Source organism: Periophthalmus magnuspinnatus, chromosome 21, assembly GCF_009829125.3.
Source record: "Periophthalmus magnuspinnatus isolate fPerMag1 chromosome 21, fPerMag1.2.pri, whole genome shotgun sequence".
NCBI lineage: Eukaryota > Metazoa > Chordata > Actinopteri > Gobiiformes > Gobiidae > Periophthalmus > Periophthalmus magnuspinnatus.
The window spans coordinates 8,322,034-8,344,598 of NC_047146.1; the positions used below are offsets into that span (position 1 = coordinate 8,322,034).

The window sequence follows — 22,565 nt, forward strand, 5'->3', positions numbered from 1 at the left end:
ATGAAGAGGAATGCACAATTGAAGAGTATACTTGTTGAAACCAGCACAAGTACTATCTGCTTGTTTGAGGAACACTAAAACCCCAAACTTCAACATTTTAAAGCTGTTTAACTTAAATATGGGTACAGCCTGTTTATCCCAAATAAACAAAGCCTGCACAATTGACTTACCCCAGCCACGTGGTCCACTGCCACGATCAAATGTGAGTTCATCAGACATGTCATTAAAAGGTCTATATTATGAATACAGCATTAAATCGCTGCTTAAACACAGACTGTGCCCTTTACTGTGTGCTCAGTGCAGTATGTGCCAGACGGAGCCTCCACTTACCTGGTGACAGCGCGTGTAACACATGATCATGTCTCCAGGGGGCGGTGCAGGTGTCACCTCTGATCAATGCTCCTCCACGGGGGTCCTGACCTTATTTTTGCCTTCTTTAATGTCATTTGTTAAAACTCTGAAAACACTTAATTATACAAATGTGTTAAATATGACAGGGCTAAGCAGAAGAACCAGAGACCTAACCATGTTTAGTCTTTCTTTATTACAAGCAGAATGACAATACAGTGCTTTGCCCTTATTTGCTACAGACAGGCTGACAAAGGTCAACAAATAAACCTCTTTTAAAATCTTTATCGAAAAAAAGAAAATCTCCTGTTTAGTAAATACAGACACTGCTGTATTGAACATGTATGATATGACACAGATCTTGACATTTCCAACTTTTGCCAAGCTCAGCATTGACAAGATGAGCACCTGCTGTTGTGCCAAAGGACTTAGAAAAGCAGTGTGACATTCTCTTTAGCAGAAAAGGCTGGTGCAATAGAAACCACGGAGGCTGACACTCAAGAACAGTTCAATCCCACAAAGTAATTTGGTCACTTTTTCTCACCTACTATTAATCTTTAAAAAATAAATAAATTGTGAGGAAGAGTGAAATTGAAAACATAAACTTGAGGAGAAACCAATCTGTTGTAAAAGTGCAGTGTGTATAATCTAGTGATACATTTCTATTCTTATTTTGGTTAAACACATTCCAACACAGCTAAAATATAGACCTTTTCTCTATACAAAAATAGCAAAATTAAATATTCACATTAAAATAACACAATAACACAAAAATCTAGATGTAGTGGAAAAAGAAAATACTGCATGGGACACTACCAAAAATAAAATAAATGATTGTAATGGCAACAGCACAGTGACATTGCAAGCACTTAGGCCTTTTTGTTTAGCCTATGGAGGTCGAGAATTTGATCCCAAAAACAAACGAAGAAACTTAATACATTAAATCCAGACCTCTTTTCACTGACATTCAAAAATACATCAGTAGTTGTGTTATGAAAGATATGCTTTGGACAAATAGAACTGCAATTATAAAAGGTGTATCCATTATAAGCTACATTCTTCAAGTGACGGACACAATGGGACAGTTCAACATTCAGTCGATTTGATTGTGACATCGCCTTTTCAAGTCTCTGTCTTACCGCCGCCGACTACACCCCTTTTCACCAAAATATATTATATAAAAATTAAGTTACATCCAAACATCAACAGTGACTGCCATTGATAAACAGTACAAGACAACTCATTTAAAAAACACAACAGAGGGAGGAACCTTAAATATGACTAATATGACAACAGCATTCCCACAGACTTTTGCATAACCCAGAAAAAAGCATGGCTGCAAACACACACGCAAACAATGCCACAATGGGAGAAGAGCAACCCATTTAGGACATCCATAACAAAGAGCCCCCATGGTAAAGTACCATTTGGGTAACCTCCAATTTGTTACTCACAAAGCTGCAGTTGCTCCACATGACCACGTGATGGCAGGAGTGGATACAGCATGGATATGGTTGGAAATGAAATGGGGAAGGGAAATACTTGAGAGAAGTTTGGATTAACAATAACATGCAGCCAAAATTTAGCATGCTACACTGGCTGATTAGCAAACGAGTAATCACGATCAACTAGATGGAAATTGACACACAGTACCAAATAGATGTGGAAGGTATATCTGAACCATATTGGGGAGGTATAAACAGATTTAACTACTGTATGTATGAATGAATTAAGGCAGGGTGGCTAGAATACTGCACATCCCTCTAGAAAACACCCCATTTCTTTCTCCAGCTGAAAAGTGTGTTTGTGTCTAAGGCTTTGTATGTTTCCACGGTTACACCCTTCTCCTTTGGCTCCTAGCCTGCTGCTGCTGCTGCTGCTGTGTGGTACCTGTAAGGCAAAGGTGTGTCACAAACAAACGCACTCTTAACAGGCAAAAGTCATGCATGCAAGCATCCGTTCACACGCGCACACATGCACTCACTCGCAAGCACTCCTAAAGGGCTCAAACTTAAGGACTGCCCTTAACTTGGCCAGACCACGTATGTACATTTAGATAAATACAAAGGGGTGAAGGAACAGGCAATGTCATGACTGAAAAAATATATACAAAAAGTCCATTATTTGACATGTGTAACGAGTGCAGGAAAATACATATAGCTCCTCCTTATCCCAGAGGTTTATATGCAATTCCCATATTGGTGTAAAAGATTCGATGAAAACAGATGTAAGAAAGAAAAAGAAATCACCAAAGTATGTGGGTATGTAGCCCAAAAATGCACAGGTGAACAGAACATGAAAGATGTCAACGTTCTCTTGTCCGTGAGACGAGAAACGTAGTTGCACAAACGCGTTGTACAAAGCCACAAAAAGAATTTGTTTCAGCTTCATACAGTTGTCTCTGGACCTGGAGCATAGTGGGCAAATCCCGCCCCAGACAGACGGAGCAAATAGGGGCTGAGGGTGTAGACGTCTGCCCCTCCCCTCTCCGTCAGGCGAGTCAGTATCTTTTGGGGAAGGGGGTCCGACAGGCGCAGCGACAGGGCCTCGGCTGCGCTCAGGTGTAGGTGGGAGGAGTTGGCGCTCGTGCTTCTGTAGGATCGCCGTGACGACAGTGGAGTCAACTCGGCCACAACACCCCGCACCATTTTCTCGTTACCCTAAAAACAAAAAAGAGAGAATAGTTAGATTATAGTGAAACAGCACAACGGCTGCATTCCCATTACTGCATGTCTATTGCCCATCAAAATAATATTAGGAAGGTTTGTTTTAAACGCTGTATCAACAGATTAAAAAGTATAACTACGTAAAAATTGTCAAGACAAGCCCTAATATTTTAAATGTCCACACATTAATTATACTTATTGATGTACGTTAGGCATGCGCAGGAAATGAAAGAAGCAAAAGCATGTTATTTCACCTGCAAACACAAGATGGCATAAGTGCAGCGTTTGAGAGGGTTGAGATCTTGCTGTTAAGTTGTATAATAATAAATCACAAGTATTTTCTTTTTGAATAGCCCAGCTTGTCAGAATGCCCTCTTAACAGTTATTTGTGCACAGAGAGTAAAGGGTTATACATGCCAAGGACCTATTAGTCGAGATTACACAAAAATGTTTCCAAATTTAAACAAATGCCATTAACAAAAACAGCAAGTGTTCAAGCATGCATTAAAACAACTTAGCAGATTCAAGAAAAATCTCTCCAAAGCTCAGCCTCAGCCCAACAGCATGCCCCATACACCAAGCACTCCCACTGCTGTTACCATGGCGACCTCAGCCCAGCTACGGAGCAGGTCTAGGATTTGCTGAGGTTTTTGGGGTGCTGTGGTCATATGACATCATGGAGCCATAGGTCTTAGCAGCTAAGCCTCCACTGCCCTCTTCGCCGGTCCTATCAAGAGTCAGCAGGTCTATCTCAGTAGTGACTGTCCCAAAGTCATCCAGGACCCTCTCTGTCATTACACTCTGTGGATAATTGTACAGGTAACATTATTATGAACCACACTCTACCAATATTTATAATTATTAATTTCCTTCTCAATAATAACTGCATAATAAATATCCATATGACTGTGTAAAGAATGCCATCAACAAAAACAAATAATGTATTTGTATAACTAATGTAATGACATATATAGCAGAAAAGTGATTTTCTAGATCTGGACTTACCATACCATTTTAAAGGTCCTATATTACACATAATGGATTCTTGTGAGCTTTAAGACACGTTATAATGATGGTACCTCCTCAAAAACATACCTGGAGTTGTGTTTTGTTTCATTCACACCTTTGGAGATGTAAATAGTATTACTCAAAGATGATACTATCTTGTGATGTCATGTAGTGGTAGTTTTCAAGTTAACAGCGACCTTTTACCTTTAGCTTAGTAGAGATTTGAAAATCCAGGACTAAAATGATTCGAATGATTCTAGTGAAAGTGAATGGAATTTAAAAACACAGTGGAGCACTTCCTCTATTACTACATGACATCACAAGGTGGAACAGGTTGTTTTCTGTTTGAAAGAAGAACTCAGCCTAGGGCTAAGCAATTTTGCCTGAAAATAAAATTGTTGATTTTTTTTCCCAAAAATTCTATTTTCAATTTCTTTTCCCCCTCTACACAAAAAATATTCTGCAAAGTACAACAAATGGTAACAACTGAAAAGATTGTATTCAGTGATCATATTGAACCCACTGGCCTTTGGGGAAATCTTTTATGAATGAAATAAAACAAACTATTGCATTAAACATGCCCCCCAACATTTAATTTGACGTCACTGATTTCAACACAGTCAGCGCTGCATGACCTTGAGCTAAACTGGGGTCGCTGTGGCTGCAGTGAGCCACCTTTTTTACATTTTCAATACAATTTCCAATGGGAGAAAGTGGCAAAAACAAAATTGATTTTCTTCCAAACAAATCGATTTTAACCTCAAATTCGATTAATAGATTTTTTTGCCCAGCCCTAACTCAGCCTAAACATTCAGGGTTTGTGTATTAAACATGTTTGAACAAAACAAAACACAACTCCAGGTCTGTGTGAGATGAGGACACAACATTATAACATCAGAAACAGTGTAATATGGGCCCTTTAAAGATGAAAACATACACATTCAAATCACAAATGTGAGATGAAACACCAAAATATACAATACAAACTTATTTAGGTTTGGAGTAGAGGGATACCAATAGTTGACAGAACACACACGACTCCACAGGTTAGTTTATGTTAACATGTCGGGATACTGTTTTACACCATGCCATAGAACATGCAGAGGTGACGAGGGCTTAAAGAGAGAGTCACCTCCTCTTCCTGCTCCTGTCGTCTGTGTGAACCAATCAGAAACTCATTCTGCTGGATGACTGAGAGAGCATGAAGATGGTGGAGGGCTCCACTGTAAGGCACGGGCGAGTGGACTGTGGGCACCACCACCCAGGCAGCAAAGGGCAAGAGGAGGATTTAAGGATAATGACAGAGATGAAAAAGAAGACGGAAGAGGTAGTGACAGGCGTTTAAAAGGGGTCAGGTTAAAGAAAAAGGTGAGAGAAGAAAGGGGGGATGGTGTGAATTTGGATAATAGGGGTCCGTTAGGAAGCACAGAGGAGAGAAGAAGAAGAAAAGCACAGCAGGAAGAATCTGTCAGAGCGGTCAGTCATTTTATACTGAGCTGGAGTCAAGCCATAAAGACAAAGGTCAAACTGAATAACGCTCAAAGATATTTTTGATAGGAGGACAGTTATCGAGAGTGAAATAGCTTGTATGTCTTAATATATACAAGTTTTGTGTTCTTTGGTTAGTGATAACAAGTCTCAAAAATAATGAAAAAGCATTTGATATCACAATATTCATTATAACCAAAGTATATATTACTCAAAATACACTTGGTGATTCTCATAAGCATCGCACATATTCTGTACATCTATAAAGATCTAAAATAAATAGTCTCAGAACATTACATTTCGCGAGTCTTAGATTTGAAAAGCAGAGCACATAGACGGTACCTGTGCGCGCTCAGTCGCAGTGGGACAGACAGCTCTGCACAAGACCTTCTTGATGACATCTGGCAGAAGGCTGACTGTAATGAGCAGGATGATGCTGAGCCAAGCCGGACCGCTGGAGAGCATCTGCATGAAAACATAGTACATCCTCTGGTAGTTGAGGAACGGCCTGAGAAAGGAAAAAGTGTCCATCAGTTTGAATCTAAACAGCTGAAATAAAAAGATGTAAATATATTTCATGGTATGGTATTATCACAAATATGCAGCTCAGAGTAGGATATTTATTGCAATATTTTGGAGAGGTTAACCAATTTAGTGCTATTATTGTTATAGTTTAAAGAATTAACATATACAAGTGTTTAATAATGCTTAATAATTTCATATTGTCTGCACTGGAATGAAGCAAAGGATCATGGTACGTAGCACCCCCTGTATTGTAGTTGTTGCTCCAATAAAGCTATCACCAGGGATCCAGAATACACACTTCTTAAATACTTTACAAAGATGTGAGTTTGGTCACCCACAGGGGGATTTCTGCACAATCAATGAGTGAAGAACTAAACTGTGTTAGTCTGAGGTGAGAGAAATTTGATTTTATTTGTAAATCGTAGGTGACCATTGTGCTCCTTTTCACGAAACAAATCTGATTGTACGATTATGTTTGACTTGAGACGTAACAGAGAATGTGGGGACCATTATAAAAAAATACAGAGATATTATTAGGGATTTCATTTAAGCAAACATCTGATATATGGTAAAATATCACAAGACTTTCGATAATTCAACAGCACAATACCCAGGTTATAGTTACATCCCTACTGAGTTATATTGACTATTGTAGACTAGAGTAAAGTTATATGTTATACCAAATAATGCCTCCCCAGAGAAGCGAGAAGATGACGTAAAACAGTAATGACCCCCAGATGACAAAGTGATTGATCCAGGTCCAGTGGTGTGTATCCAAGGCAAGCTAAAACACAGAGAATATATACATAGTAAACACTCGCACAGGTCAATAAAGTCAATGCCAGTGCCTCTGGGCTTTTAGTGTTGTGCAAACCCAGTCGATCATTTATGTAACAGCCTGGTTAACATGTGCAACAAGCGTACTCCTCTGCTCTCCACACACACTAATAGAGTGATGTGAGGAGTCAATTAAAATCTCCTTTTCCAAGATGACAGTGAATGAATAATGCAAAGACGCCATATAAGACTGGTGCGCTGTTATTACGGTATATTTCACGTACCTTTAGTGTCACGGTGAACACAAGCACAGTGAAGACTAGAGTCCCAAATGTCCAGTTGCCAAACATCTGTAAAGGAAATGAAAACAAAGAAATATTTTTAGTTATTTGAGTAAAATATTTCATATGTGGGTTATCGAGCCCTGAATGTGACGTTTTGTGTACAGTATAGCCTCGTCTTTGGTGTGTTTTAGTAATGAATTTGAGGTGCAACTTGCAACTGAATAAGAAAATGTTGCATGTAAAGATTTGCAGTTACTAACCTTGTATTAGAACTAGGGCTGAGCAATTAATCAAATTTGAATTTAATCAAAATTCGGTTGTGTCTAATGGTTAATAATATGCTTAGATGTTTTTAATCAAGAAGTCAATCCTCTGTCAGTAAAAGCATGTGGTTGGGAGCAGAGTTTAGACTTTAGAAGGAATAATCTGGACTATTTTGTGCTAAATGACACTTAAAAATATTCATCCATAAAGAATACATACTTTTAATATCGCCCAGCAGTATATACAACTACTGTGTTTACATTATAAGTGATAATTACAATATATCTTCTGGATTTCTTTAGGTAAAACAAACTCAAACCTTAACCCTATACCTAATCCACCTTTGGTTAAATGTGTATACTGTATATAAAGGTCACATCTTCTACTTTTATCAATCCATGTTTTAGTTAGTAAGTTAGAGGCTCTCTGAATACATATGTGAACGTACAAACACATACAGACGAAATCACAAAGACACACAGACAGAAACACAAACAGATGTTGAATACAGATCTATAATGCTCACGCTAGTATTACGTCTTCTAGCACAACAAAACAGAAGGATAATGTGAGGGAGGATCTAAGGTTTCTACTATGTTATACGGATCAGGTGCTAGTGCAGGATTCAGGGCTTTACAGAGATTAGGAGGAATAATGTCATGAGAGGAAACTGCACTGGAATGACAGTGCATGAGTGGCATGAGTGGTGGTGAGAAGAGAGGAGATGTGTGAGGATGAAACGGTCAAATGAAAAGCTTAAACGGTGCAACAGAACAAAAAAGAGGCGTAAAAGACAGAGCTGACAGGGAGGGAGACAGGCTTACCATCTGCGTGTTGGTGGTCATAAGCTACAGAAGAAGAGAGGGAGCAAAATAAAGAGAGGAAGCAAAGAGAGGAGGGGGAGAGAAGAGAAAAGAATCAGGACAAAGGGCAAAAAATGAATATCAGGATGTTTTAACTTAAAAAACAGGACCAAAGGCCATCCAAACTGTTGACATGGTACAAATTAACAATACAGAGAAAGATGCTATTGCGTTGTCGATATGAATGGCATCCTACTGCATGTTGTTGACCATTTGGAGTGCTGCAGAACAAAATCTTAAGTGTTAAAAATTGTCAGCTCAGCATCTCCACAAATCTTCCATATGTTTACCACTAATGGAAATGGAAATGAGTTTTCCTTCAAAAACAGTAATGTTTTGTGTTCTTTACAACCCCACAGACACTGACGAATGTATAAAATACAGGGAAAATGGTATGTAATTAGTACCTGGCCATTGCTGGTGAATGTGGTGTTGTCAAACAGAAAGTAGGCACCAAAGAAGAAGATAACTGCGTCAAAAACTCCCAGACACGTCCAGTAGAGGAAAACCGGCCAGCGGAGGAGTGAGTTCTTTGCAATATCCCTGGTGAAGGCACAGAATCGAGTTAGGAATGATAATATTATGGGACTTATGACACGGGGGAAGTGCTTTTCACCTGTACAATGAAGGCTCCTTCTTCAGTGTCTCTACAGACACATGCTGCTCCACTAAACTGTACAGGAGGATGGGCAGCGAGGTGAAGCTGATGTTATACAGTGTTAGGTACGCTGTGTCATAAAGAGGCTATGGACAAAACACATGAACAGTTCTCATCAATGCAGCAAGATTATAAAATATAGCGTATTAGGATAGTATGCTAAAAACTTACTTGTTGAGAAAACCCACAGAAAAACTGATACAGGAACTGTGGGAATATGAAGCATACATTCTGGAAAGAACATTTAAAGTAATTAGTTTATTTAAAATAGTAAGAACAGATTTGTTCTTAAAGTCTACACATTTCTGTTTATGTTGTGATAAGATGCCAGATTGTGTGCTATAAGCTAAGGTTGCTGAGTGGGCTGTTAAGAAGGGGTCTGTAAAAATGAATCAGTTGGCAGGGCAGCGCTTGTGTGAAAGACGCCCACACCAATCACTGAAGCCACAAATCCAGGAGTGAATGTCGCACTGGGGATTCATGAATCCAGTAATCTGTCACAGGGGTGCTCAAATCCGATTCTTTGTAACACAGTGTTTCCCCAGGGTGTACAATGCAGTGATTAAAACACATGAGCTATGGATAACAATATCTATTTGGTCTTATACCTTGTAGAAGAAGTACTGAACAAGTTCAGCTATTCGAATGTAGTAGTAGTGCCCATGTACAAGGAGTATCTTCTTTAGGTGCTTAAACTTTGGGATAGCATAGTCACTGTTTCTTGCTGCCTGGCGTCCTTCTTTACCCATGATTCCTTAAAGCACACAAGCAAATTATTTATAGATGTACGTTCAATGACTCTGATCAAAACTTTGATTAAAACGATCAGTAATTTAACATGTATCTTAACTTACCAATGCCCACATGTGCCTCCAGGATCATGCTGACATCATTGGCACCATCACCAATGGCAAGAGTTATAGGGTGCTCTTTAGAAGCTTTTATTAGTTTCACAATCTGTGGAACACAGCACTAGTCTTAGTTCAATATACACCACATTTAAAAGCATGTAAAGAGTTGAAAAGTGAGCAGTTTTTCACCTGAGCTTTCTGCAGTGGGGCCATGCGACAGCAAAGGACAGCACTGCAGTTTCGACAGATCTCGAGAAAGATCTCTCTGTAGTTTGCAGGACCAGTGCTCTCCTGGCTGGGCTTCAGTACTGCAGAGAGTGTGGCCCCATCTATGATCAGGCCGAAGTCCAGGCAGTCCACGGACAGGCTGCAGCAAAACATGGCATGAGGCAAAGCACATGTTCAGTGATCAGGAATTTAATAATAAAGAGCATTTAAACTTACCCAGAAATGGATCGCTGCCTGAGGACCGTCCTGTTGAGCTCAAAAAGGACATCGTGCAGACTCTGCTCCTCTGTGCGTTTCTTAGTCAGCTCCAGGATTTGGGTGCTGCGACGGAAAAGCTTGCTAGCGTAGCAGGTAGCTGCCGCCGTCTCCATCTTGTCCCCTGTCAGGACCCAAACTTTCATCCCAGCCTTGTGCAGTGATTCAATGGTGTCTGCAGCTTTCTCCTGGAGCCTGGAAGTCAATAAGCCAATAAAGATTTCAGCCTCCAGTATGCTAGGTTAGAGCATCCATCAAAACTTCAATCAATCAATTACCCTTTGGAGACAATTCATCAATGCCTGACCACCCCTGAGCGCTAACCCCTGCCACATTTTCAATCAGACAGCTCCAATGGTTAGGGAAAGCTCTTACACCACCTCAGAGCCTTGTTTTATTACTCCTTTTATTACAGGCCTCAAAGTCACCTAAAGGTTTTGTTGACAGTACTTGAAATACAGCAGTTTGTTTCTGTAGGAACCAATGCTGCACTATTTCCATCAAGTCACTGATGTGTTTGACTGACCTGTCCTCCACCGCTGTAGCACCCAAAAGTACCAGGTCCCTCTCGATGATGTCATAGGCCTGTGCCAGCCTCTGCTCCCTGTCCTGCAGGGCCAGCTTGGCTTCTGTCAGATGGTAACACGCCTCCTGGTACTCAGTGTCAGACAGGCTCTTATAGGCGACACACAGTGTCCTGAGCCCCTCCTGACAGAAGATAAGAGATGTCACTTTTTCTTTCATGTTTGCCTTTGCCTAGGCCTAGGTCACAGTAACAAATTTTGAAGTACGATATATTGCTGAATAAAATATAGTTGATAAACGATGAAACACTGAAACTAACTGATTATTCCCCTCAAAACGATTCTAAATGGACAATATTGTTTAAAAAAATGGGTTGCAATAGATAAATAGCACAATAACACTTTAGTTTTGTATCTATAATGAGTCATAGAAGTCATTAACACTCTACAGTGCAAATCTTATCGCAGCTCAGAAAAAATACAAATGTCCCTTTAAACAAAGAAATTGTACACACGATAAATATTGACCCCAAAAAGACATCGTTTCAGTTTTCATATATTAAATGATAAGTTGATAAAGTGATTATTAATTCATTTTCCAATGCAAAACCTGCACAGGTGTGAACAATCTGAAGAAAACCATTGAAGAAAAAAACCAATGAAGAAAGCCATTTCTATAATATTATCATTTCAGAAATCATATAATGATCAGATTTGTAAACCGCATCAAAACATCAATAACCAAAATGAATTACACTAGAACAAACAGAGATACCTATTATGTGTTGAGTCTTCCAAATTAAATATAGTATAATGGAGCACATATAAAAAAGACACTGAACGTACTACAGCATTCTGCTCCACATGGGCTTTAACCTGCTCCACTTTCCCAGACACCACCCGTGGAAATATGGATGAGTCTGCTCCTTTACAGAACAGCAAGACCTCTCCTGAAGCACAAACAGTCATTAGACACGCTAAGATTGGCTGCAGGGTTAATAATAGGTTTATATGTATCCTACCTGCGCTTGATCTGACTATGACACTCATTCTTCTCCTCACAGAGTCAAAGTTCAGTACGTGTAGCAGCTCAAACCTGCAACCAAAGCAATCGAAAGACAATTTGGATTAAGACACAGATAGTAGTATGTATTTTAATGCACCATTCATTCCTAACAAGAGGCCAGAATACTGATCGTTGTGCCCCCATTCCATCTAAATCTTTGGATATGCTGAAAGAACCACCCCCTCTTCCCACCTTCACCACGTCTTTAAATAGCTCACTATTGACAGGCCACTGCTGAGAGGGATGCACAGGCAAACCTCGTTGTACGGACACTTGTTTCAGAATAAACCAAAACCACAACTATATAATGAAGAACCATTTTATTTTCAAATCTTTTAAACTTTCTCATGGTTGCATTTTGTGTAACATAATCTGAGCAGCTTCTCCTCAGACAGGCAGTATGCGACCACAACTCCATAATCCAAATGACTTGCTTTTTATCTACAGCTGCTGGAACCGCAAGAAACACTTAGCAGACCAACCTTTCAATCTCATCGTCTTTGTTGAGTATCTCCATGTGGTTGTCTCTCAGGCGCAAATAGGTGTAGCCCAGCCTAGCAAGAACAAAAGAACAAGAAAAAAAATCTATCAAATAAAAAGAAGCCTTAATTAAACACAGGACTGTATTATTAATTTATTTTCCCCAGTCAGTTAGTGTAATCATTAATCATGTTACAATGATTCATGAATAGCATAAAAATAACACAAACATACCACTTCAGTTTTTCTACAAGTCAAAGGGATAAAGTTTAACATGTATTTTGTCTAACCCTCTTTATATTAAAAAAAACAACCTTATCTATTATGAATGCAGGAAAGAAGACTCATTTATTATTATTAGACATAGAAATGCATTAAATTCAATAGGTTATAAAGCAAAGTAGTGTAACTCTTATAATGAAATTCTTGGTTGACAAGACATATCCTGTGTATCTCTTAGGATCTTATGCAAAAACTACTACTCGGTACACTGTATTGTACTATACTATACTGTACTATAATATACTATACAGTGAAAAGACAGATTAAATTGTCCATTCACTCCCTCATCTTCAGCTAACTCAGTCAATGCTTTCTCCTTTCTTTAACAGTCTTTAAGATTCTGATGATGGGTTTTAAATGTCTCTATGGGTTGGCCCCTCTCTATCTCTCTGAGTTTCTGTCTGTCCTTGTTCCCAGTAGAATGTTGAGATCAGCAGACCAGATGATGATGTTCCAAGGACCCAGCTAAAACCTCGAGGGGGCCGGGCTTTTGCTGTAGCTGGTCCCAGACTCTGAAACAATCTTCCAGAGTCTGGCTTTTAACATGAGCTGAGCTGAACTCTTGTACTGTATTGTATTTGTTGTATTCTATTGTATTTTTGCATGTTTTGTTTCATAAGATTGAACTTTATATTGTACAGCACTTTGGGCAGCGGTGGTTGTTTTCTAAATGTGCTTTATAAATAAATTTAACTTGACTTTCTGCTGTGGTCCATATAAATAATATCACATAATCATATAAATAAAATAGTAATTTGTCAATCGTTGTCCGATTAATCAACAACAATAATAATACACAACTAAAGGCACATAGCACTGTAAACTGTGTTGAGTAAAACATTATTTCAAGAGTCTGACAGCAGTGTGTGCACCTTTTCATTCCCTCCACTAAAGCGACCTCATCGGGTGAGGAGGAGATGTAGAAGGAGGTGGGTCTGCCTTGGTGGATGCCTCTCTTGATGCCGTCCACTGTCTCTTCCTCTTTGACCTGAACCGTGTGACACAAGCACAGTGCCCGGAAAAACAAATCCTCATGTTCCTGCACAGAAAGAAAAGAAACTTTATAAAACTGTGCATGGGTTTAGGACAAAGCAGTTTTTAGTTCCCCTTTCATATTTTATTGAAGATATTAATAGTGCTGTATGTAGCAACACTGTTTCATCTATGTATATCTAATATGTTTTTTTTGCAGACCTTTCTTTTCTTCCTGTTCATCAAAGTTAGACTCAAGCCCATATGCTTTCACTGCACTTTTCTTCAATTAAATCGTAATAAATCACTGCTATGGCCCCAACAAAAGCAGCGCTCATCACTTTTTGTGCACCAGTAAATTCATTTCTGTGCAGAGTCTAAGAAAAAAAATGTATTTGTTTAACAGAACTTAGTTTTAACCCAAAGGCATCCATTTGTGAAAAAACTTTAATAATAGAAAAAAATGACTGACATCTTTGATTGCATCTTGGCTAATTAAATGAAAATGGCTTTGGGAATGTTTTATTTAGATAAACATATGCTTACTCTCCGGTATCCTCCAGGAGAAGAATCAATCATGTCTATACTGGAGGCGGCGCTGAGGATTTGGCCATTACAGATGGCATGTGGAATGTAGACGTTCCCATCCACACAGCACTCGATAAACTCCATGTTGTTTTCTGTCAGGGTGCCCGTCTTATCAGTGAACACATACTCCACCTGGGAGGCAGACACACAGATATTTACACATGGATAGTTGAATCATATGAAAGCTTGCCCGAGTTACACACCTGCCCGAGTTCTTCATTCAAGTCTGAAGTGTTGACCTGCGCTCCCTCCCCCAGCTCCTCGTCAAACATGTCCTCATCCCATGTAATGAAATAGGAGCCAAGGAACTTCTGCATCTCTACAGTCACGTACATGGACACGGGGATGATGTAGTTAAACAGCACCATGAACGCCAGGAAGTCTGTGAATGCTCGGATGACCTGAGGAAAATAAGAACAACTATTAAACATGTTGTTTTGGGTTGAATGATGTCAGGTGTTTCAGTGAGAATCAAAGTGAGGCAAACAATGTTGTTTAGGGTAGTGGCATGGAAACGACTGGAGCAAGAACCAGAGATAGACAACATTAAAGCTTCTTTACCTCACTTTCAAACCACGAAAATAAGTACGTTTTAACAAGTTCCTAGCTCCCAAATCCTTAGAAACATTGCTTGTATTCAAATGCAGGCATTTTAGGGATGAGTTCAGCTTAAGAGCAGCTTTCAGACTACTGTCTTCTGGGTTTCCTAGTGATAAAATAGATGTCTGTGTAATCCCTCAGTCGTCCAGGTATGATCCATAGTAATATAAAAATTTGTGTCAGTTGGTGAAACTAGTTTCAGTTTGTTTGTTTTTTTTCTTTTACTATCAATAAAATTGTTCATAATTGTACATGGAGAAATAGTAAGCAGTTTGACAAATTATTTTTGGATGTTGGTGGGAAAAAATGTACTCATTTACAAGAGCAAAGTCAGCAAACCTTTACAAGGACAAGGATGTACAAGATTTGGAATAGACAGTTAGGTCATGTTTGTGTTGGGTGTTTGTTTTAGCAAAAAAGTCAAAGAGAATGGACTAAAATGTTTGAAGTGGGACAATGATGATATATCAACAGGACAGCAGCAAGACGTTAGAGCTGCAGAGTGGGGGCCTTGAGGAAGAATAGACTTTAAAAGCAGCTCTGCAGCAAGTCTCTCCATGACCTAACACCAAAGTACATCTCTGACATGTTAGTGCCATATGAACCATCTCGCACTCTGAGGACTTCAGAGACTGGGCTCCTGCTGGTGCCTAGAGTCAGAACTAAACATGGGATATCAGCTTCAGTTTTATGCAGCTAAAAGCTGGAACTTGAAGATGTGAGACAGGCCTCTACTTTGACAATGTTTAAATCCAGGCTCAAAACAGTTCTGTTTAGCTGTTCACATGATTGAAAGGTTTTATTCTGCACTCTTCTCTTTTCACGTACATTTTATGATTATTTGTGTATTTATTTATGTTTTGATTTGTTGTATTGTGGTTCTAACGTCTTCTAAGCACTTAGAATTAGTTTATGTATGAACTGTGCTATACAAATAAACTTGCCTTGCCAAGAATGTATGGATGAAGTGAAAAGGGACATAAAGCTATTTACTATGACAGAAGACAATGTTAGAAATACGATTAGTTGAGAACGTTTTAAGGATATAAAATAGTGTAAATACCACATGTCTCTGGCGCTCGTGCTCTGTCCGATGGTTGTACCAGGGTTCATCTCTGTCAGGTGACCACTGCCAGGCGTACTTCAAAACTGTGTTGATTACTGCTTTACTTATTAAGATGCACAAATACACAATAAGGAAAGCATTCATGGACCTGCAGCGAGAAGAAGCAAAGGTCACGAAAACAGACCACCGCTATAATGGAAGATCAATTTACACATAAAGAGAATCAATCGTACTTTTCAACAGCTGAGCGCTTTTGAGATTTGGACTGGTAGTTTAGTGCCATCTTAGTCTCCATACCAGTGTAGACTGCAACAGCTGAAGGTAAAAAAATAAACAAAATAAAGACATGAATTTACACCATATACATCACTATATTGTAGAGATGGACCGATCAGGCCGATATTTGGACTTTTTAGTATATCGGCCTTAATTGTCCACTAAAGGTCGATATTTAGTTTTGGGTAATCTACAGCCTAAAAATACCCATAGAACTTTATTTGAACACTTAAGTGCAAAGGGACAACTTCTCAAAATGTGACTGCACATCTCTTATGGGTTTGTTATGAAAAATGGGCTGTGGGTGAGTTCCTAGCAAGTTGATATTTTTAGGACAATAAGTAGGACCTATTTGGATTATCTTCCCCAAATGATGTAATTTTAACAGAGCCATCGGTTTCTCAGAATTCTAAACAATCACCCATGAAAAAAAAACCTCGGTCCATCTCTACTATAAGGTGAAATAAACTGTCCATTACTACCATAAATATGTTGTGTGTTTTTCAATGTTGCTCCTCTAAGAAGTAGATTTTCTGCTCCAAGTGGTCTACAAGGTTAAAAGAATAGTTTAGTTGTTATCTTAGTACAACGATGTAATCACCGAGCACAATACGCACCTCGCCACAGGCTCCTCTTTGTCCTTGTAGATATTGATGCGTCCCACGAATCTACAGAACAGCGAACTTCAATTAGGAAAATGGCCATAGTGGAAGAGCATGTAATATGTCTGATGGGTGTACAAAGGTGCATTAACGACGGCATGTCACACTCACTTGTAGAGGTCAGGCTGCGGTTGTTCACATTCAATAGTGGCATGTAGAGAATCCACCTCCTGCTCAGTTCTAAAGGCCATGGTATCTGGTACAGCATAATAGGTCTGGAGGAAGAGGAGGAGAAGGACAACAGAGAGAAAATGTCAGACTTCACCCACTAATGAGAGCAGGGTTCACCGGACTCCTCAGAACGGCCCCCAGCAGCTAGACTAAATGACTGGGAGAAGACGGGAGGCGAGACTGAGAGCTGCCTTCCGGGGCAACACCAGACGACATACAGCGAGGATGGCCACATTGGCGGGTGAAAAGGGGTGGGAGCGTGGAGGTGTGGGTGGAGGAAGGGGGGCGAGGGTGAAGGATGGAGGGGGCCGGGTGCAATTGCGGAGGCGTCTGCAGTGACAGCGGATCAGCCACGCGTGTAGTTGAGTGTGCGATGGTGATGGATATTGACAGACAAAAGACATCTACATGCTTCTTTATGTATTATTACTGAAGACACTGCGACTACTATGACACTATTACTATGACTACAAAATCATTACTGCACTGCCAAAAATGGTATGTGAAATAAGACCTCCAATTAGTGAAAAAAAAATAAAAAAATCGTATGGATGTTAAGGCATACATTTACATTGAATTCATCTTTATTCCAGATCCCTTATTAAAAACAGACAAATACAGATCATATACTGCAGGTGTTGGCAAACCATATTGTGATTTCTTAGTGACTCACACATTATTTAAGTATTTTCTGAACTTTTCAAAAAAAAAAGAAAACTGACAAAGAAACCTATACTGAAATGTTTGTATATGTGTTTTGAATTATGCTCCAAATGTGGTCAAATAAAATGTTGTATTAGCTCTGGTACCTTATGACTGGACTCTCCATCCAGACTTGCTGTTGTGACATAGCAGGTCCCATCATGGTGACTGGAGGAGAGAAGGATGAGGTCACATGGGAACGTCTCATCCTCCCTCACCATGACCACATCCCCCACCTGGAAGAGCAATAACAGCCAAATAAAAATAGCATAATAGCTTTAAGATCAATAATAAATGAGCACTGCCGCCAGTGGATATTTAAGTCAACACAGTCAAAACCTGCTCATTCTTTCATTTTCCCTTTTTTTCAAAAGGATTGTGAAGTTGCATAACGGATTATGAGAGTGGAGCAGCTTTAGCTTGGTTAAATCCCATCTCCACGGTGACCAAACACATGACACACACTCTGATTTTGCATGATTAATATATTCATCATTATTCCTGCTCCGTATCCTATTCTAATCCCTTCCGTTTGATCTCAGGTACTGAGAAACTGCAGTACACAAAATGACAAGGTAGAAGAAAAACAGGACATATTTTAATCTAAAAGAAGAGGGGGAAAAGCACAGCTACAGCAACCTGCACTAACCCCAGCACCACAACGTGCTCATTTGACTGAAGCAGCAGACGCAGCAGAATCCAGTGTACCTGGACCTATTAAATAGCACAGACACAAAACTAACCTAAAATGGACTCTATCTATACATCTGCATAAGAGCTGAGTCAGAAACTTACATTATGCATTCTCACAACAAGCCCAGTTTCATTCATGGAATTTTAATATGAAAACAACTACAATGTCCTCCGGTAAAAGGAAAGTAACTACAGCAGACGGAGTCTCATGCAACATTGGACCAAACAAGAAACTCCATAATGCCAAAGAGGAGGCAGCGGCTCGTGGAGCCATGGCACACACACAATGAAAATAACAAGATAAAAATGAAACTATTTGTGCAACTTCCAAGATGTTAGATTTTAAGTAATTTATGATCTGCTGTATGATTTAAATACATTTATAAATATTCCATACATTCATCTCTAGAAGAAGCATGGCACTCACCATAAAAACAATAAAATTGTGGTTTTATGCCATACAAATCCAGAGGATTATCACTGAGCATTTTCAAGTATTAGACTGAGCCAATGGCCATGCTCTGATTTGTGTTGCATCAGAGTGACATAAGAGCGCATCAGTGGATGATGACAGAACATTCAAATTTATGAAACACATCAGTCCCTGTATGTGTCCTGGGACTCCACAAACCCCACAGGATACTCTCTCCTCTCCCACACTTCTGGGGCAATTAATTGGTGGAAAAGCACAGGAAAGACAGGAAAGAGAAAAACAAAGTTGAAGCGGGCCGCAGAGAGCTGTGTATGTGAGGGTTATAGAAGTGTGAGTTTAGCAGTGTTGCTTTGTGGCCCCAGGTGCTGTAGCGCTCTAATGAGGCCAGTCTTACCCGCAGCTTGTGGCTCTGTGTCCTCACCACCTTCCCCCGTTGCACCACGTCCACTGGACATTCATTTATCGAGCAGTCCGCCTTGTGTCTCAGCCAGTCCTCGTAACCCTGAGAGGGTTGGAGCGGGAGAGCGAATTAGTGAAGAAGAACAAAAGAGAAAATGAGAGTATAGATTATTGCATCTGTGAATGAGGCCAAGGCGCAGTCAAATATCAGGGGGAGAGGTGAAAGTCATAGGCTATAATTAACTAGGATTGCACTTCATGAGTTTAGCGGCCGCTTCCTGGATTTGTAGCCGATATGCCAGGTTTTAGATTTATGTCCAGAGAAAACTCAGGCTTCCTTAGCCAGAACAGATCCATCTATCACCCACAGTGGGCCATCCCTCAGTACGGGACGGGCAAGAGGATATGCATGTCCCAGGGGCACGGGACGCTCAGCGAGAGTGATTAACAGAGGAGACTATTCATTATCATATTTCTCACATCACCAGACAGATTCAATGGCATGTCCTTTGGCTTGGGAGAGGAATGTGTATACGCGGATAATAGAGCGGCCCGCTGATGGACCGCAGAGTGTGTTTGGAGATGGGAAGAGAATGAGGCAGAACGAGAAATATTTTCCGAGAAACGTGAGCGCATTTGTGTGTGTCCTACCTGTTTTATGGCAGTGACAGTGATAACAAAGAAGAGGGGCAGGCCGCTGGTGATGGGACTGGTGGGGGTGTCGATGATGAGCTGCAGGGTACAGAGAAGAAGAGAGGAAGAGGGTTACAGAGGGAGGGAGAGGAAAGGGAAAAAGAAGACAAATACACAATAATTAGTATGATACATTCAAGAGAGACATAATTACATTATAAAGATGGGGGCAATTACTGATTATTTAACCCTTAATATAGTAGTATTAGGAGTTTTTACTTTTAAAGATGAAACAACAATGCCCAGCCATGCTTGAAGAAGGATGTTAATGTTGCTATAAGCTAGAGATGCATCGATATCAATACAGGTATCAAATATCAGTGCAGATGCTGAAAAATTTGCTGGATCAAGTATCGATTCCATTCCAAGTATCGATAATATTGATAAAGCCAATATCCTGGTTGGGTCTTTAACTGGATGTAATAGGAATATTTACAGGCCGATTTTGTCCTACAACTTTTCATATGTTTGAACCTTTCTTCATGGTTATTTGAAGGATAAACTGCAAAATTACATAACACAATTGTGTCTCCTGTGCTGTGTAACACCTTATGTCACTTTCTCTCCGTACACTGATATTGGTTCATATTGGGTAACAGCAGATATTTAAAGTCAAAGTATCGATATCGGTATCAGAACTGAAAAAGCTGGATCAGTGCATCTCTAATTCAGACATTATAATATTTAAATAATTGACTGAATACATACCTGGACCAGAAATATGACCAAGAAGTAGAAGTTTGCTATTCTTCTAAACTGCTCAAACAGGTTTTTTGGGATGAAGTTCCAGAAAGTATACTGTAAGACAGGAGGTACAATTAGAAAGAGTGATGTTTACCTTAATACAGAGTTGGACTGATAAAGGTTTAAATAACAGTAGTGCGTGGGGTGTCACCTTGGAGGAGACTATGCGGTTGTCGGGGTAACGCTGAGGGATGTAGGCCTCGGCTCCTGGTGGGGGTTCTTTGTGCCCAATGTACACCGTCCGATTGTCCACCCAGTTCTCCTCCCCCACACACTGCAAGAACAGATATAAATAGCATTACAGGTAGCAATAAAATGGGTTAACACATTCTTCATCCAAGGGAGTTTGTTGTGCGCCTATAACCTAGATATTATGATCATTAGCCCACTATTTCTACAATGATTGAATCATTATGGATATTTTTCTAGTGCAACCAAGTAGAAAATGGCACATATTATGAAAGGGCACAGACTGAAGGATAAGTACATGTTGATGTGTGGAGGCGGAAGCAGCTCTGAGTCACACAAGAGCAGATTTGTCATTTTTCTTTTTAGCTCTTCCAGGACCTGCCTGCAGTCTGTATTTTTTTTATTTTGTCTATTCAGAGACTTGGAAATAAAATAATAGAGCATATTGAATTATATGTTCAGAGTTTTCCATCTTTGCTCATCTCTTACCTGCACAATATTAGTACTAAGTGCCTCCTCAGGGATAACAAGTGCATTCTGGGAGTTCAGCACTGCAAATATTTTTTCAAGGTGTCCTTCATTAGAGTGTACTGTGGTGGGATGTGAGTGCTTGGGACTCAAGGGACCCCAAAATCTGTTCAGTTTTATTCTGCCATTTTCTAGAACTGTCATAATCCAGTTTAAGTGGAAATATTATTCTGACACTAAGAAATGCAAATTTGTTGATGATCACCAGCAGAAACAAGCCCTTCAGAACACCAAACTGCTTTAAATGTCCTCCACATTTTGGCTGGGGCAGAGTATACAAATGCCAGGACCTTAAATGCATTTGGGCCAAGCAATCAAACCCCCAAACTAGTGCCCTACTTTGAGATTAAAAGAGAACAAATCAATCCTTCTTTTGGGAAATCTAATAACCTACGCAAGTGTGGCCAAACATAGTAACAGTGATTAACAGGCAGTTGGCACTAGAGCAGAAATAGACACATGCAGCCAACAACGTCAACAGACCAGAGACCCTCCAAAACACGAGAGGACTGGCATGGCACCGGGGATCCACTGAAATGAAAGATGGATAATGATGAAGGGAATAGAGGATTTAGGAAACAACAGATATCCCAGATTAAAATGACACTACTGCTCAGAAACAAAACAAAGTGAATATGGATGGCTAATATGATTAGTGCAGTATGAGCAGTTTAAAAATAAAATGTGTGTGTGTGTGTGTGTGTGTGTGTGTGTGTGTGTGTGTATATATATATATATATATTCAAATCCTGCAGATAGTGACCTTGTTTCATATTGTTGATGTCTGCCATATGCATCTATAATGTAGAAAGAAAATAAAAATAAACAAAATAAACAAAAAAAAACACTGAATGAGAGAGTACTGTATGTTCAAACTTGGACTGGTACAAGTGTAAGTTTCAAATCCCTCCTTTAAAACAATAAATACAGAAATATTTCCTTTCCTTTATTGACATGAGCCCATGCATGCGTACTTTTGGCCTTTTTGGCAGAGATCGTGATACGACTTCATCCCCACACCTGTTATTCCACAGATCTGCCGTCAGCAGATTCTGATCCTGTCATATTCTTGGTAGTTCTATTTCCTCCCCATTGTTCCTTGTATCTTTGGACTGAGCGTGTCTCACTCTGCAGTGTGACAGCGGAGGACAGAGATAGAGAACGACGTGGAGAGATTTCATTGTGGACTCTAGTTATCTGATCATTAATCCCCACTGATCCGTATCCAGCCCAGTTCCACAGTTCCCTCTTCACTGCTCGGTTCCATCAGACAAAGTGGCTG

General features: G+C 39.8%; 1 protein-coding gene across 5 annotated transcripts in view; it reads right to left on the reverse strand.

Annotated features, from left to right (window-relative positions):
• Positions 1-525: 525 nt before the first annotated feature.
• LOC117389102 (phospholipid-transporting ATPase IH-like) overlaps positions 526-22,565 on the reverse strand; it is a 30,045-nt gene continuing 8,005 nt past the window's right edge. The window contains exons 2-31 of one of the 5 annotated variants that reach the window (XM_055230813.1): positions 20,718-20,840; positions 20,531-20,620; positions 19,781-19,861; positions 19,125-19,232; positions 17,712-17,840; positions 16,843-16,946; positions 16,687-16,737; positions 16,552-16,616; positions 16,027-16,108; positions 15,791-15,941; positions 14,331-14,528; positions 14,086-14,259; positions 13,440-13,606; positions 12,288-12,359; positions 11,762-11,835; positions 11,586-11,689; positions 10,742-10,923; positions 10,177-10,410; positions 9,922-10,099; positions 9,736-9,838; positions 9,490-9,635; positions 9,053-9,112; positions 8,840-8,967; positions 8,631-8,766; positions 8,185-8,208; positions 7,097-7,162; positions 6,716-6,819; positions 5,853-6,018; positions 3,614-3,815; positions 2,887-3,008 (exon numbers count right to left, since the gene is read on the reverse strand). In XM_055230813.1, coding sequence (XP_055086788.1) covers positions 3,633-3,815; positions 5,853-6,018; positions 6,716-6,819; positions 7,097-7,162; positions 8,185-8,208; positions 8,631-8,766; positions 8,840-8,967; positions 9,053-9,112; positions 9,490-9,635; positions 9,736-9,838; positions 9,922-10,099; positions 10,177-10,410; positions 10,742-10,923; positions 11,586-11,689; positions 11,762-11,835; positions 12,288-12,359; positions 13,440-13,606; positions 14,086-14,259; positions 14,331-14,528; positions 15,791-15,941; positions 16,027-16,108; positions 16,552-16,616; positions 16,687-16,737; positions 16,843-16,946; positions 17,712-17,840; positions 19,125-19,232; positions 19,781-19,861; positions 20,531-20,620; positions 20,718-20,840 — 3,483 coding nt within the window. In that variant the 3' untranslated portion in view covers positions 2,887-3,008; positions 3,614-3,632. Of the gene's footprint in view, positions 3,009-3,613; positions 3,816-5,064; positions 5,268-5,852; positions 6,019-6,715; positions 6,820-7,096; positions 7,163-8,184; positions 8,209-8,630; positions 8,767-8,839; positions 8,968-9,052; positions 9,113-9,489; positions 9,636-9,735; positions 9,839-9,921; positions 10,100-10,176; positions 10,411-10,741; positions 10,924-11,585; positions 11,690-11,761; positions 11,836-12,287; positions 12,360-13,439; positions 13,607-14,085; positions 14,260-14,330; positions 14,529-15,790; positions 15,942-16,026; positions 16,109-16,551; positions 16,617-16,686; positions 16,738-16,842; positions 16,947-17,711; positions 17,841-19,124; positions 19,233-19,780; positions 19,862-20,530; positions 20,621-20,717; positions 20,841-22,565 lie in introns of those variants that run through there. The other 4 variants (XM_033986696.2, XM_055230814.1, XM_033986697.2 and 1 more) reach the window with 4 other exon arrangements.